Genomic DNA, 16,656 nt, shown 5'->3' on the forward strand with positions numbered 1-16,656 from the left:
AAATTCCTTATAACTAGTAGATTTATAAAATAAGGTCAGAGAATTTTTTCAGTTGTATCCAACAGGCAAATGTCAGTAAAAATATTTTAACCTCTAGAATTAATAGGCTGAAATGTTGAACTTGATCGGAGAAAGAAGCCTTACTTGTTAACTTTAAGGTAGGCAAGTTTACACGCAAAGAATTACACCATTGGTCTTTGAAGCTGTGGTCATACAGATATGGTATGATTTATGTAAGGAAAGCAAAGGTGACATTTATTAAGCACCCACTATCTGCGACGCATAACGCTAGTGCTTTCCAACATGAGTCAATACTATACATTTAAAACTTATATTAATTACTACCTGATACTCCAAATTGTATTCCTAATTCCAGTAAATCTCTTAAACATTTGCCATGTTGTATATGAAAAGTCAGTCTTCAGAATGTGGGTGAATTAGTTTAAATCCATTGACTCCACAGGAAAAAAATCTTTCAAATTTATGCTTCGATTAGGACAGACAGATGGTAGACCAGCATCTCTATTGTTATATACAGAAGATAATGCACGTTTGCAATGTTGAAATTAAGGCTGATACATACTTTACATATAGTGCAAGGTCACCAAAGATGTCATCACCGAGGCATGGTGTTAACAAAATAGTGACTGGGAATATGGTTAAGCAGTTACAGCCTTGTATTGTTTTTGCAGTGAGAAAAATCTGACGCATGATGCATTCTTATGAGAGAATTTTCTCAGATGCCAAGACTTTACAGGCATAACTTCCATAAGCTTTAATGGGAGTTTCCTGCCAGCACCTGTTACGGTACAGAGTTCTTACTTTTCACACATAATCCAAGACTGGCTTGGAATACTGACTTGGAAAAACTAATATAGTGAGACCTTCCTGTAATGTTTCCTCACATATAATGTTCATCATTTAATCCTTGGTCTGATATATGTATGAGCATGTTTTCCATACAAATTCTTTTCCCACAAGAAAGACTTCTTTTCACAAGCTGTTTATGAATAGGAGCAGAGAGCAGGTAAACTAAGGGAAAAGTTAGTAAGCTAGAAATTGAATTAATGGTAGAAAGCAACTCTTCTTAACTGAAAAGAGTTCTAGAACTAGATTGTAGATTCCTGAGGAACCAACAGAAACAATTAGAGTACCACGTGCAAAAAGCAATACCAGTGGCTCTAGAAGAAGATCATATGTTAATATAGTTTGGTCATATTTTCTCATATATTTAAAGACTAAAGTGTAGGGACTTAATATTCAAAGGGCTATTGCATATTTAATCCCATGGATAAATTAGCAGGATAGAGTTTTGTGTAGAGGAGAAAGAGTTTTAAGAATTCTTAAATTTCCATATTTTGAAATTAACTGCCACAAATTCCCATTACCAAAACGAAAACAAAAACAAACAAAAAGGTTATAGCACTTCTGTTTAACTAAAATTGTTGGAGATTGCACAGAAATACTATTCTATGAACAACCTCTCTTTTGAAGGTATTTGAAATCTCTTCTTATTTATTATTTCTAACACACCTAGCATATGAGGGAAAACAGACCTTCACACTCAAAGTCCTGAATCATTTATTGTCATTTTCTTCTTTGATAGCATGCTGGGCAGGGAAAATGCTTTTCACTTGTCAAACATTGTCAAATATTAAATTTTTAGCTCATTTATAGCAAGATTTTAAAATTAATACTGGTAGGTAACAGAGTTAAAGTTGAAAGGAGTCTGAAACCTTAAGACAATTGCAAACCTGTTAGTGAAATTTCTCATGGGGCAAAACACGAGTTCTGAACAAGGATAACTCCAGGATGATGATGATGTATTTTGGGTACTCATTTACCCCCTTCCTTCTTTTTCCTTGCTGGATGGCTGCATTACTCCATACTGTTCCCTTCAGCACTGTGTCTGACCTCTAGTACCCTTCTCCTGGCCAACTTGCCTCAAGAATATCATTTATACTTCAGCCTGAAGTTCAGACACCCTTATGACTGAATATTTCCTTGAGTACAGTTGTTCTAAAACGCATCAATAAACTGGCATCAAATGGCTTTGTCTCTTATTAGAGTATATTCAAGCACCAGAGAAGGGGTTTTGTTTTGTTTGACAAGGCAAAGAAAGGAAGAGGGAATCATATTGACACCTCTAAGAGCAGGCTATGTTCCCAAGCTTAGTACCTTCCTTCTCTCTAGGGCTTTTGCTTGTAGTACACTTTGCCCTAAACTTTGGCAAAATAAGGTCATTATTTTGTTTTTATATTCTAACCAATGGGTTGGGAGAAATGCATTTGTTTCTGTTTATAGTAGTCTTTGTTAAGGTTTGTTTGAAAACTTGAGCGTCGGTTGGGAATCTAGGACCTCGTGAGTCTGCCATTGTTCAGTGCCACATGATCTCCAGTTGAGGCTGAAGAGTTTTAGGCTAAGTTACTGAGAGACTTAAGGACACGAGAGAGGAGAGGTGTCTGATGGAGCTAGTCATCTATACACAGACAGCTCCATATGCAGTGCAGGTGCAGAAGAATGACGCAGTGAGAGAAGAATGATGCCAGACTGTGTTTTCTGCAGGCCCTACCCAGAGGAGACAGGCTCGTGTACGTCATTATTCCAAGGAGATACAGAGGTCTCATAATTCCAAGGAAGAACAATGTGTCTCTTAACAACATTTCAATCTGTAGAGCAAAGCCCTATATGGATTTATATAGGCTCAGTTTTGGAACCTCAGTTTAGAGCATTACACTCACCTAAAAGAAAAAGTATGGTATAAGTTGTCCCAGAAGAAAGATAGATCATTTATTACACTTCCCATATATTGGAAAATTATCATGATAATAAAAGTAAATCATATTTAAGAATAAATTGTATTTATTCAAGCTGAAAAATGTGCCTCTCTTCCCCCAAATCTTTAAATACAGTAAGAACACTCCATTTTCCTATGTCCAGTGTATCTGAGAATAGAAGGGTGAGCATTTGGTTAATAACAACTACCCTTTTGCATTAGCTTGAACCCAACATGGTACATCCACTTCCTTTTCTTTTCTTCTCCCATTATTTATTATACTTGACACTTACCCTTTATCTCTTCCTGTTCCACATACTCCACAAGTGAAGTCTTGCTGTATTTGCCTTCCTTTTAGCTAAAGTCTGCTCTCAAGACAAGATCTAATAGATTGATCCACACTAAAGTGTACATGATTAGTCAAGTTTTCTGTGAAATCCCTCCATGGGATTTAAAGACAAAGGAATAAAACTCTAATTACAGAATTTTGAACATAAACAATACTATGTAAAAGAAATATTTTAAGATGAAATTATCTTCCCAAAACTTCTAAAAAAATATTGTAAATGGGCTTCCCTGGTGGCGCAGTGGTTAAGAGTCCGCCTGCCGATTCAGGGAACGCGGGCTCGTGCCCTGGTCCGGGAAGATCCCACACGCCGCGGGGCGGCTGGGCCCGTGAGCCATGGCCGCTGAGCTTGCGCGTCCGGAGCCTGTGCTCCGCAACGGGAGAGGCCACAACAGTGAGAGGCCCGCGTACCGCAAAAAAAAAAAAAAAAAAAATTGTAAATATAGCCTCTATAATTAATGTTAGGGTTAACCTTGGGGACCAATGAAATAAAATCTAGGTCATCAAATCGATAGTCTTTTATTTCTGTAGCCCTGAAAGTTAGCTATAGTAACTGATGATGGGTTTTCTAATATTATTTTCAAAATTCAAGATCGGCCAGACCTTGGTGGAATTAGGAAAATTAAGGTACTCTTTACTTAAATTTAAGACAATGGAAAACATGAAATGCATTTGTAACTTGGTTTCTTACCACTTTGAAAAATCACACATGTGGAAGAGACAGTCAGTAAATAGTGTGTTAATGAACATCAACATATGTAACACATCTTTGCTTAATATACCTTCTTTCCATGACAACAGGTCAGAAAGAAGTGATAGATGCTAAATATCTAATGATAGATGTTAAATATGTGGGTGTATGTATACACACACAAATATTTCAGTAAGACTTTTGATGTAGACCCAAGTGACAAAATCATTCAGAAGCAAGAAATCTGGTTTGTATTACACTAGTGCTAATGAGTTTAAAAAGAGAACAATTGGTACTGGAATGCCTTTTTTTAAGGCAACGAGTAATGTTTTGAGCAACTAGAGTCTGTGCAATTGTTTGCTAGATAGTTAACAGTCCTCAAGTAGTCAAAAATGAATCTGAGCAGATAGGTCTCTCTTATACCACTAAAAGAAGTCTTCTCCTAATCTTTCTGCTTATAATATGATAATAGAAATTTTAAAAGCCAACCTCAGTGATAGCTCTGAGCATTTATCTATATATTCCATTTTGTAGAAGTCTTAAAATCAATGGTTTAAATTGTCCAGGTATACTTAGAGCTTCTAATTAGGGGAAATGATTGTCTTTTTATCTCTCTTCCAGTGACTTATATTTATATCTCCAAACCTGGATGTGATTGGTCCAGTAGTTTGTGAAATACTTAAATTTCGAGATTTTTACTGTGTCACTTAAAGATTTGGAATGTGATATCATGGGTCTTAAAGCATCTATCAGCTAAATTAGAGGTATAAAATAGAACATTCAAGGACATGGTAGATTTAGGATAATCTCCCAATCTTTTTCAAATGAGCCCTTCAGAACACACACACATATCATAAGAAAGAAATGTAATCTATGACATAATACTTTGGTAATAAAATAAATATCATAATTATCATTTGTTTGCAGAAGTTTTATATATATATGCCTACATATTTTACATGAACCATATATATATACACACATATGAAACTTAACAGTTTTAGGATATAATGTGAAATTGAATATATATCATGATGGTGTTTCCTTCTAAAGTTGACTACAGAGCTTATATACCAACCTAAGTGTATTGCTTGGATGTGTCATATATGTAAAAGTAGAGATTGCAGGTGCCATTGTCACTGATGCATGACTAATGCATGTCACTAATGCATTGTTGTTTCAGAAGATGCTGATGCTATGGCTCCATTACATCTGGACTGTGTACTCTTTGTTCTTTGCTGTTTTCCAAGTGCCTAGCACACTTTTGCTACATAGTAAGTGCTTAATCAATATTCGTTAAATTGCATAGACAGTTGGAGTTTACCATTTCAAGGTCTTTCCATCTAGAATATACTGAAATTTTTCTGTCCCCATTTAACCGCAATCTAGCACAGGTCCATCTGCCAAATAGGATTATGCACTAGCCCCATGTTTCTGTTTAGCAGAAGTATTAACAATACCTACTCAGTAGTTTATCCTGCATTCTCAAAAAGAAAACAATAATCTTATGTTTCTTGAGAAAAGGAAGTTCAGTCTTTTTATTCTCATCCATTGTCATTGTTAGAAGCATATTCTTTGACTAGGAAAGAGTCTAATGACACAGAATTTCTCAGAAGTTTGGGAGAGCATTAAGAAGTTGAGAAGAACCATCTTGTCTGTGATCTAAACAGGACTTGTGGGTATTGATAGGATTAAACAGGTTTGTAGACTGTTTTGCCTTTGTGGATGGAATTCAGCTTCCCTGACCCACTCTAGAAGCAGCAGCCAGAATGGGCTCTCTCTCTCACCTGAATGCTTAGGAGAGCCAAGCCATCAAAACCCTCCAGGAAGTGGCTAGCCAAAGGGTCTGAATTAGAGGCACCTCCCCAAAGAAGATCAAAAGTTATGCTCCACCAACACAGAGACACTGAGAAATGGTTGAATGTGTTCTAAATTAAACTGCCCTGGTGGTGAGCAGAGATCTGCCAAAATCTTTCAATTAATCACTTTTACCTCAGGGCAGAGTTAGGCCTAAGAGTATTTCAATAGGTTTTTATTGGAACAGAGTTATTTCAGATATTAAACTATGTTGCACAAAGTAAAAATAATGTTATTTTTAAGTTGCTACTCTTGTTAAATAAAAGTTGGCAAGCATTCTTGGGGTCTGTATTGTGTCTGTGTATTTGTATGTGTGTGGCTTTTTCCTGTGCCATAAGCCTCATTGATTTATACAAGTGAACAGCAATGAATTAGGTGGTAAATATATTCATATAATCATTTTCATTAATAATATGTTACACATAATAGAAGAAAAGTTTTAAGCGTATAATTCTTTGCAACACAATTGAGATATTTTTTCCTACGTCTTCAGCAATAAGTTAATTAGAATCACCTGCATTTCCTTGGATGGACACCAAATGGATTGCAAACAAAAACAGATTAAAATAGCTGCTGGAGCTCATGGCATACAGATGACAAGATTCACAAAAAGGACAACAAGGCACTGAAAATGTTCACTTTTCAAACAATTTTAGAGGAAATTTAGCTCTTGCAACTTCTCTGTAAAAGCTGCTTGTAAGTGTTTTGCTGAAAGGCTAGAATGGCTTTGTTTCTGATCCCTTGATGAGTGAGAGAAATGTTTAAGAAAGATCACTTTACAGAGAGATTCAGGCTGAAATGTGATGACTGTGATTCAAGCCAAGCCAAAAATTACAGTTCAGAATGAAAGGGGAGGGGACGTGGTTTGGGAATCCATTTTCCCACATTCCTGAATCTCAATCATCCCAGCCAATGTTTTAAAAAAAAGTCCAATGGAAAACAATGAGGTCACTTTGTTTAGATGTTTAAAAAAATAGAGGTGGAGGGATTGAAAAGAATGAGAGTAAATTTATAAATTTTAGATCAATATCAATTTCAAGTATGATGGGATCAAAGTCTAGACTTTATATAACTATAATGACTTCATCACACAAGGGGCAATTTTTAAGTGTTTTCTTCTTGTTTGTGTTGGTAAGCCTTTTATTGCATATCTTTAACTTATGAGAGAGTTTGTTGCTAGAATTTTAAAAAGAAAAAAAAGTATACATGGGCATAGTCTACAGATTACTCTTCCCTAGGCCTCAAACTTTCCTTAGGAATGGCATCGTCAGGCAACTAGTTTTCTATCCATAAACCTGCTGTGGCCATCCACTCCTGTCTGGACCTCAGATTATGCTGGCATGTTTACTTGCAAACTACCAGATGATAATGGCTGACTAAATTAGACTGTTTATTCATATGACTCCTATTTATTTTAGAGAAACACTGAGCAAGTCACAATACCAAAAGAATGATTTATTTACATCAGCATGATCACAGCATAACATAACAATAGAACTCAAACCTACAAGAAACTCAGAGAATGATAGGAGATGAACTAAATACAACCTCCAACTTCAATATCTTCCAGACACATGAGATTTTCCTTCAAGACAAGTGCTCTCACTTAATGATACTTAGAATCATTCACCGATATTTGTCTTCAAGACTAACATTTAAAAGAAAGAAACATGTTAGAGAATTTATTAAAGACTATTTCTAGGTACTTTGTTTTCCACTTTCCAGAAATCATTTCAGGTGGTTATCTTTAGTCTTATCAAATCAAAGAGATTAGGACTCCTAGTCAAATTTCACAAACATACTCAGGCTCTCTCTGAGGTTCTTCATACTTTGAGTTTATTTTCAATATTATTCAAGTCTTAAGATTGGTATAATTCTTTAAATTATGTTTATTTCTACCATCCTTCAGGCTCATACTCATAGGCCTCAAATTCTCAGCTGAGTTTAAATAATTATTTTCTAGGAATGTAACTCTTTACAAGAATATTTAATAATAGTGAAAAGTAAGATAGCCAGCTCTTCCCCCCATACATAATCCCTAAGTACTAGTGTTGTAGATCTTTTCAAGGCATAACTGGTACAAAACAGCCCAGTAGAAATAGGATCAGTAACACCATTAACACTCAGGATATTTTGTCCTTTTCCTCTTCCAATTTTAAGTTTGTCTTCCCAGGCTGCTTAAGATGTTAGGACTGCACAGAATAGTGAATATGACTTGATAAATAGGTAGGTAGGTAGGTAGATAGATAAAGAATTTTTTGCTAGGGCCCTTAACAATTTTATTTCCTAGTGTAATAGCTTAAACAGATGGGGAGGTTGGGTGGGAAATATTTGATAATGATCCTAACCACCCAAGTGTTCAATGAAAAATCATTGAAGAGGAAATCAACATCCTTCCTTCTGAGCCAAGATTCTTCGTGTTTGGTATCATTTTGTCCTTAGTCTCATATATTGTTTCATTTACTTTGCAATTTCAATTTTAGGATATTTAATTTAAGTCTGGAATTTGCTCCTATCTACAAAGTAGGCTACATAAACAATATAAAATAATGGTTCATTTATTTGCATACAGTTTCTAAGCAGTTTTCTCAAGGAAAAAAAAAAATACCCTTCCCTTGGTGACCTATTTAAAGTCTAACATTTTTTTAAAATTTATCAACAAATACTTGGTTCTTCCATGTCTTAAGAAAACAAAATTCTTCTTTTCCATATCAATAGACTATAAAATATCTGGTAAATGAGAAACTTACTTTGTTCAGAAATGAGTAACCTAAAATGCTAACAAAATCATACAAACAAACAAAATGTAAAGGAAAATTGAAGAAAAGTATTTTGATATGATATTAAAAAGAAAAAGAAAAACTTATTGCAACAATTGTCTCCATGAAACAAGAATTTATTGCAGAGAATAAGGAAATAGGAAAAGGAAGGTAGGAAAAACATCAAAATAAGATAAAAATTAAAAAGAAAGGGCTCATGAAACAAATGGAAGAGAAAAATAAAACACTCTCAGTAATAAAGGGAACATTGGAAAAAGCATTAATAACAATAGGAACTTCTGAAGACAAAGAAAAAGACAGGAGTGAGGAAAAAAAATGAGGGGTATACTGATCCTGGACCCTGTATGAACAAATTCTGCCAACATTAGATTTGGATTCACATAATAAGTGTTTTAAATATTCATAATTTATCTCACATGGATCATTTATATCCTATAGGTTATTACTGAAAAGAAAATTATTATATAGCAGTATCTTTACAATCCAGTGAAACTTTTGTTTTCAGCATTAAAAAGTCTCTCTTTATGAAGAACAACTCAGCCCCCCCCCCCATTAAGTTGGCAGACTGAAAAAACATGTCTGATTCTCCTTCCTCAAAAATATGCCAATTAAATAATAGAAACGATATGTTGGAAAAGAAAAAAAAAAAAAAAAGTGGTGCTGAAAACAGAAAAGGTACCATCAGCAGACCAGAAATAGAAATTCCAGGAAGACAGAAAGCAGATGGGATCAAAGAAGTGAAGATATTAGAGCAAAAGAAACACCATTCTCAGACACCATAATTAGGCACAGTTCTTCCCAGGGGTGTCCTAGAGATTATCCAAGCTTAGAGTTAACAAATAAAAAGCAAAAATTGGCAAGAGGGCAGTAAGTAAAGTAATGCACCAAATATTGGATCTAACGCGTGGGAGAGCTGGGTCCGTCTCCATTTACCTTGCAGCAAGGAAGTCCTCGCATGAGAATAGGTTCTACAAGGACAAGTAAGAGGATGCTGGCATCTAAGAAGAAAAGCAGTGGAGAATGAAGTACCTCAGGTCTTCTACAGCAGGCATAGAATTAGAGAACTTTGCCAAGAAGCAAAATAGTTAAAGTATTCCATATCCCGAAATCAGTCCTCCTTACTTGGTAACTGAAGACCTCTAGCCTACTATCTACTCACCACCCATTCATCCTGCAGGAACCCCTCAGTGAGCCTAACAATTTAAGGTTGAAGCTTGTTGAGGGTAAAAAGATGTGTACAAATACATAAATACCCATGACCATCATTTATTCTAGTTAATTTTGTCTTTCATCATAGGAGTATTCTGATATTTGAACACACATCTTAAAGAAATTCTAGATGGAGAGAAAAGAGACAGTAGAGGGAAGGGCATATAAAGCAAATAATATAAGAAAATGTGGGCTTCCCTGGTGGCGCAGTGGTTGAGAGTCCGCCTGCCGATTCAGGGGACACGGGTTTGTGACCCGGTCCAGGAAGATCCCACATGCCGCGGAGCGGCTGGGCCCGTGAGCCATGGCCGCTGAGCTTGCGCGTCCGGAGCCTGTGCTCCGCAACGGGAGAGGCCACAACAGTGAGAGGCCCGCGTACCGCAAAAAAAAAAAAAAAAAAAAAAAAAAGGTTCTTATAAAGTCATAAGGTTTTCCTATAGAACAAAACCCTTCTTGTTTGACAATCAGATTTGTGTCAACTATTTTCTAAGGTAGTTGTTCTTGAAGGATGAGTATCTCGCAAGGAATTAGTAATAATTAAATAGAGCCAGCAAAAGATACAGGATAAATACAAGCCATTGAGACAGAGTAGAAATTAAATTTAGAAAGAGTTTCCATTTATATCCTGTACTCTCAGTCACTGAACTTAAAGTGTGTGATCAGATAAGTTAGCAATATAAAGTTGGAAACACTTCACTTTAAAGGAGGAGGAAATGTGTGCCATTTAAAATGGTCCAAAACCTCTCATATTCAGCTCTGAAACCAAGCAGGACCTTTAGAAGGATAGAGAAAGAAACGTGCAGCACTCTTTGGGGGTAGTCTGGGCGTTCCTGTGCTCATTTGTTCTTGCCAGAGGGAGAAGCCAGAAGACCAAAGCATTGCGAGAATGACTCTTCTTGCGGTAGCTCTGGCCTCCTAGGAATTAGGAAGTGCCATAAATCTCAGGAGAGAGACTGTGCAAAATTCCCAGCCCATATTTCAGACTCCAGAGGTTCAGATGCATTTTGTTATATTCCAGAAAAACAAGCAGGCTTTTTGGGCACACCTCTCAACTAGGCTCAAACTCCACATCTTCGTGATTTGTCCATCATTTGAGCTACCAAGAATCCACAGTTTGCAGCTATTTTTAACAGGTTCATGTGCATTGTTGAAAACTACCCATATTTTGGCAGATAAGTCAGTCAACTCTGGAAACAGAGCTGGTCTCTTAGATTTTGGAAAGTGTCTAAGATTTATGGTGGGAATTACACATGACAGCTGCATTCTTTCCACTGGGTTTAGACCACCATTTGGTCTAATAACTCCTAATTGTGTGTCTATCCTAGTCTAAGCTTCTTCAGAAAAAAAAAAAAAAAAAAAAAAAAAGAGGGGGAAAGACTTTTGAAAATCCCCTACAGCAGTACCCAGTGATTTCTGTCAACAGTAAACACTATTTTGAGACTTAAGAAGGTCAGCTGATGAGGAACAAATAAAAGACATTTCGGTGAATGTGAATTTCTTTAGAGAATTTTTCATTAACATTACATTAATGCTGATCTGATAAAAATAAATGTAAAATGTTTTAGTTTCATTGTGTTCCCAAAGTATTTTTAGCATAACAGGCAAAATTCCTGTCAGCATTTTCAGTCATGGTATTTTCTTAAAAGAACTACCTCTTCAGTGATTTTTCTCCAAACTTCACCAAAGCACAACATGGATACCTTGAAGACACTGCTCATTTAAAAATCATAAGAGGTCTAATTATATTTCCAAAATAAGTAGTTTCCAATCCAGCAAGGATAATGTGGTCATGAAAAGGATGTCCAAATCCACCAATTTACATTGGTTTGGCTTGGCATGACTTTCAAAGTTCTTGGAGCAAAAAGAGGATGGCACGTGAATCATTCTAATTTGGGTTCGATTCCCAGGACTTAGGGTTTGCCATTCTGTGAGCCATTCAGGGGAGAGCTAAACAACTACAAGACTGTACCTATGTAATTTATAACTGCTAAAATTCACTGATGTGTTCCAGATTATTTTGCAAAATGTAATACCCTCCTTCTTAATATATACTTTGTCATTTTCACTCTATTTATGTAATTTTAAAAGTATGATAGCAGGGGACCATGAGCCATTCAAAGCAGGAGCCAGTAATGTCAGAGATTGTTATCCTTCATAAGATGTATGGTGTTGATATCTCTATATCTAAAGGGCTTGGAAGTTCTGTCAAGTTAGATTCAAATTGCATCTAATGTGTTTTGCTTTACTCCTTCTCTCTGGTTTCTAACGTAAGCCACAAAGCAGTTTCTCTACTGTGACTTAGTTCTGCAACCACAGTGGTCACACTGGTCTGAGTTACCCTCCCTGTCTCCATTCCCAGCCCTCCTTTCTTTTATTCCAGAAGAAAATTGGGTTATTAATTTAGGATGAGGCTGCTTTGTTTGAACAGTATAGTGCTTTCCAATTGCTCATATGTAATATAACCAACCCATACTGCTCTTTCAAATGTTTTTGATTACTGAACTTAAAAAAAAAAAAAAAAAAAAAAACCTTGTACTGAAATTTATGAAAGATCAAAGGGATACTTCCTATGTTGTAACTTTAAATTTCTATAAGAGAAAAAGGTTTTAGATAGTAGGGAATTTCATTAATTGAAATTCAGTTTACAACTCTAGACAACACATGCATTTCAATAACATGTAAAATAATATTAGAAAAGAAAGAGTTCTAGCTTCAAAATAAAAATGCCCTTGATTTATACCTATAAAGAGATATGCTTATTAAAATGAGGCTTAAGTAAGGTCCTTATTTGTAATAAAAATTTGTTGGGATTCAAATAATTTTATTTACTGTTGACCTTTGATAAAGGTCCAACTAATTAGCAAAACAAAAATTAATTTTAAAAGAAATTAACAAGAATTATTTTTAAAACTAATTTTAAAAGGTAAATTTTCTCATTTTTTATTGTAATAGTTGTTGACATTTCATTTTTAATCATTATTTTAAATAGGGCTAATTTGACCGATTCTTTACAAAAAACATATATTAAGATTTCTTGTTTGAGAAAAATGTAGACCTGCATACTGCATCAATGTTTCTATTTTCCAAAATATTCTTTTTCTCAAGTTCCTTCAGAGCAACTGATAACTCGTGGAAAATCATGAACGCTTTCATTTGGTGAAAGTTTGTTTGACTTTGTGATGGCAAGGAAGATGACCTTATTCACCATTTGTGGTTCTGAATGACCTTTGACTATTTCCAAATCAAAAACTATCACCAAAGGTCCCAAACTTGCATCAATAAACATTTTTCTATAGAAAATATGGAGTCACTGGAGGTCATTTTAGAGAAGAATTTCAAAATGTTTTCCCTAAGGACTACATGTTTAGAAAAGGTACACATACCCCCAAGAGGGAGAACTTTGAAAGGGACACACTTACTTTAATACATAAGTTTTAAAATGTTAAAAATCTATCACATTTTTTAAATTACATAGGTTAAAGCTAACTACCAAACACTATCTAAATGACAAAGCAAAATAAGAAAATAGTTGATAAATTATTGTTTCTGAGCACATGTGCATAAAACTGAAGACCAGCATGATTTAATACTGAAATTAAAAATCAAATGTTAGGAAAGTTTTAATTAAGATGATTGTCACATTTAAGTTGTCGAGTGCACATTGTACTTAAAAATGAACTGGAGTACCCTTTGATTAATGGAGCTATTTTGTGCATCAGAAAACAAACAAAAAAGAATGCATTTGCTTTTTATAAATGTATGTGTCTTAGACATTTTCACCATACACTAATAGGTGTACAGCCTCATCTCAATTCCTCACAAATTCACAGATTCATACTTCTCAGGAAGGGACAGAGACTCACTAATTTATTATTAGACTATTCTAGAACTGCAAAACTCGCACAAATTAATACATTTGTTAATAGTTATTCCATTTTATTGACATTATATATAAGTTATTACATGGAAGAGTATGGTGAGGATCAGTAGGTGGGACACAGAGGGCTTTTTTGTTTCTTGCGGCCATGCCGCACGGCTTGTGGTCTTAGTTCCCCAGTTAGGGATCGAACCAGGGACCTGGACAGTGAGAGCGTGGAGTCCTAACCACAGTGAAAATGCTCTGTATGATGCTGTAATGATGGATACAAGTCATTATACATTTGTCCAAACCAATAGAATGTACAACACCAAGACTGAACCCTAATGTAAACTATGGACTCTAGCTGTATCAATGTTGTTTTCATCAGTTTTAACAAATATATCACTCTGATGGGGGATGTTGATAATGGAAGAGGCTATGCATGTGCAGGGGCAAGGGGTATGTGGGAAACCTCTGTACCTTCCCTTCAATCTTGATATAAACTTAAAATTGCTCTAAAAAATAATGTCTTAAAACTGAGTGAATAATGGCTTTGATTTATGCCATTAATATCAGTATTACACATTATGTCATTCTGTCCCAACCTACTGATGATATATTTTGCACAGCAGCAGAAATGTTCCTGCTTTAAAGTATTAATACTTAAAAACAGATGGTAAAGCAATAAAGGAGCTCATTTCATGTCAGTAAAGAGCTTTACAAAAATGTTATTCTGTTAGATTATGACAATAATTTCTATCAATTTATCTAGTACTATCTATTGTGAATTACAATGTTTAATGATGATACTATACCACCTCCCTAGAGAAATTGCTGAGATACTGACCTCTACATTAACTGGTAATCTCATCCAGGCCTCCTTGAGGGCCTAGACACATCAAGGAATATGCAATCCTGGCATTAAAATTATGTTATCAACATTTCTTATCAACAATAATAGTGTTTGAATAAATGTTTCTCTTTTCATTTTCCTATTTCTTCATCTTTTTGATAACTGGATCATGGAAATAACCTGATGATAAAAATAAATGTGTAGAAAACAAGTGGTTGATTATCCAAACCCACTGCCAGGATAAGTTATTTTAAATTATAGAAAACTAGTTTTAAAATAATCTGGAACTAATGTCACCATCTTGTCAAAGATTTCTTTTTATTTTTCCCTCCATTATGGAGCACCCCATTACCTACAATACACTAGAGATTTTCAAAGTAGTTATACATCCGTAGTAGAATTTTCATTCTGTAGTTTCAGATAATCAGACCAATATATGTTATGCTATAGCAAGTGCAGGAAAAGAGAATGAAACAATGGAAATGGATTGGAATCCCTAGGAATAGAATAAAACAGAATAGAATAAGAATAAGAGTAAGCATAGGAGAGAGGGAAGAAAGGGAGACAGTAAGAAGAGAAATGAGGAGGGAGTAAAGGAGAGGGAGGAAAGGAAGGAAGGGAGGGAGGGAGGGAGGGAGGGAGGGAGATTTTAAGGAAAGAAGACTTCATAAGCACTTTGGGTTACTTTATCTTTCCAATAAGGGGCAATAATACACATATACATGAAGGTTCTTCTCCCTACTCCACCCCAAGTTTGATTCCTGTCTTTTTTGGCGGAATGAGTCTTAACTATACTGTGAAATCCCATGCTACCTACTGCTGTTTTATAGTTCAACTACACTCAAGTTTGTTGATGATAAATTGTTACTGAACTTAATGATTAGTTTGCTTGTATTAAAATATTGAAGATTGCTTGGTGTAGGACATAGAAATTTGTTTTCTCTGTGAGGAAGAGAGAGTTGGTGGTGATTTACTACTTTCTTCCTTCCCATAATTATTATTATTATTTTCTTTTACCATCTCAATTCTTATATGAGTCAATATAAAACATGCCCTTTTGTTTTCAGGTCTAGATGTTGATGGAATATATCGAGTTAGTGGCAATCTAGCAACAATACAGAAGTTAAGATTTATTGTCAACCAAGGTAAGTGATTTCTTCACTTCAGACCTTTTTACAAGTAGTTTCATCTCCAACAATATTTCACACTCTCTGTGTATGTATTATGAATATATAATGATAAAGGCTTTGAAGGCAGAAAGAGAAATTTGAAGAAATTAAACAATTATTACCAGGGAAGTAAAAGATAGCCAGTTTACTTGGAGGTAAATAGAATAAAGAGAGGGACTAACTATTATGTTGTGTGAAATAAATAACAAGTGAAATATGACAAACTAAAAATGAAAAAGAATAATAAAAGGAAAAAATAAACTAGCTTTCAAAAATGTTACTGGTGTATAATACACAATATATGTTGATAAATGAATAAATAAATGAATGGTGGAAAATGTAAGAGTCAAGATCACAGATGTTAGAAAAATATAATAGGTAAGTAAAAGAATTAAAAATTAGGAAATACAAATATCATCAAAGGATTACAAACTAAAACAACTATGAAATACTACTACAAGCCTATTAAAATGGCTAAAATTTAAAATACTGACAACACCAAATGCTGACAAGGATGTGGAGCAACAGGAACTTTCATTTATGCTGGTAGAAATGGAAAGTAGTACAGCTAGTTCGGAAAATAGCTTAGCAGTTTCTTATGAAAATAAGCATATTCTTACCTTATTACCCAGCAGTTATGCTCCTTGGTATTTACACAAATGAGTTCAAAACTTATGTCCAGGGCTTCCCTGGTGGCACAGTGGTTGAGAATCCGCCTGCCGATGCAGGGGACACGGGTTCGTGCCCCGGTCTGGGAAGATCCTACATGCCGTGGTGTGGCTGGGACTGTGAGCCATGGCCACTGAGCCTGCACGTCCAGAGCCTGTGCTCCGCAACGGGAGAGGCCACAACAGTGAGACGCCTGCGTAACCACAAAAAAACACAAACAAACAAAAAAACTTACATCCACACAAAAAACTGCACACAATATTTCCAGTAGCTTTATTCGTAATTGGTAAAATTTGAAAGCAACCAAGATATCCTTCAATAGGTGACTGGACAAACAAACCATAAAATATCCATAAAATGGAATATTATTCAATGATAAAATGAAATGAACTGTCAAGTGATGAAAAGGCTTCGAGGAAACTTAAATGCATATTGCTATGTGAAAGA

General features: G+C 35.2%; 1 protein-coding gene across 2 annotated transcripts in view; it reads left to right on the top strand.

Annotated features, from left to right (window-relative positions):
• Positions 1–16,656, top strand: part of ARHGAP15 (Rho GTPase activating protein 15) — a 613,208-nt gene that overhangs the window by 401,938 nt on the left and 194,614 nt on the right. Inside the window, exon 11 of one of the 2 annotated variants that reach the window (XM_059053493.2) lies at positions 15,439–15,516. The exons of the other annotated variant lie outside the window; for it this stretch is intronic. Within the exon in view, the coding sequence (XP_058909476.1) occupies positions 15,439–15,516 (78 nt within the window). The remainder of the gene's footprint in view (positions 1–15,438; positions 15,517–16,656) is intronic. 2 annotated transcript variants of the gene reach the window in all.

The sequence above is a fragment of the Kogia breviceps genome, chromosome 2 (assembly GCF_026419965.1).
Source record: "Kogia breviceps isolate mKogBre1 chromosome 2, mKogBre1 haplotype 1, whole genome shotgun sequence".
Lineage (NCBI taxonomy): Eukaryota > Metazoa > Chordata > Mammalia > Artiodactyla > Physeteridae > Kogia > Kogia breviceps.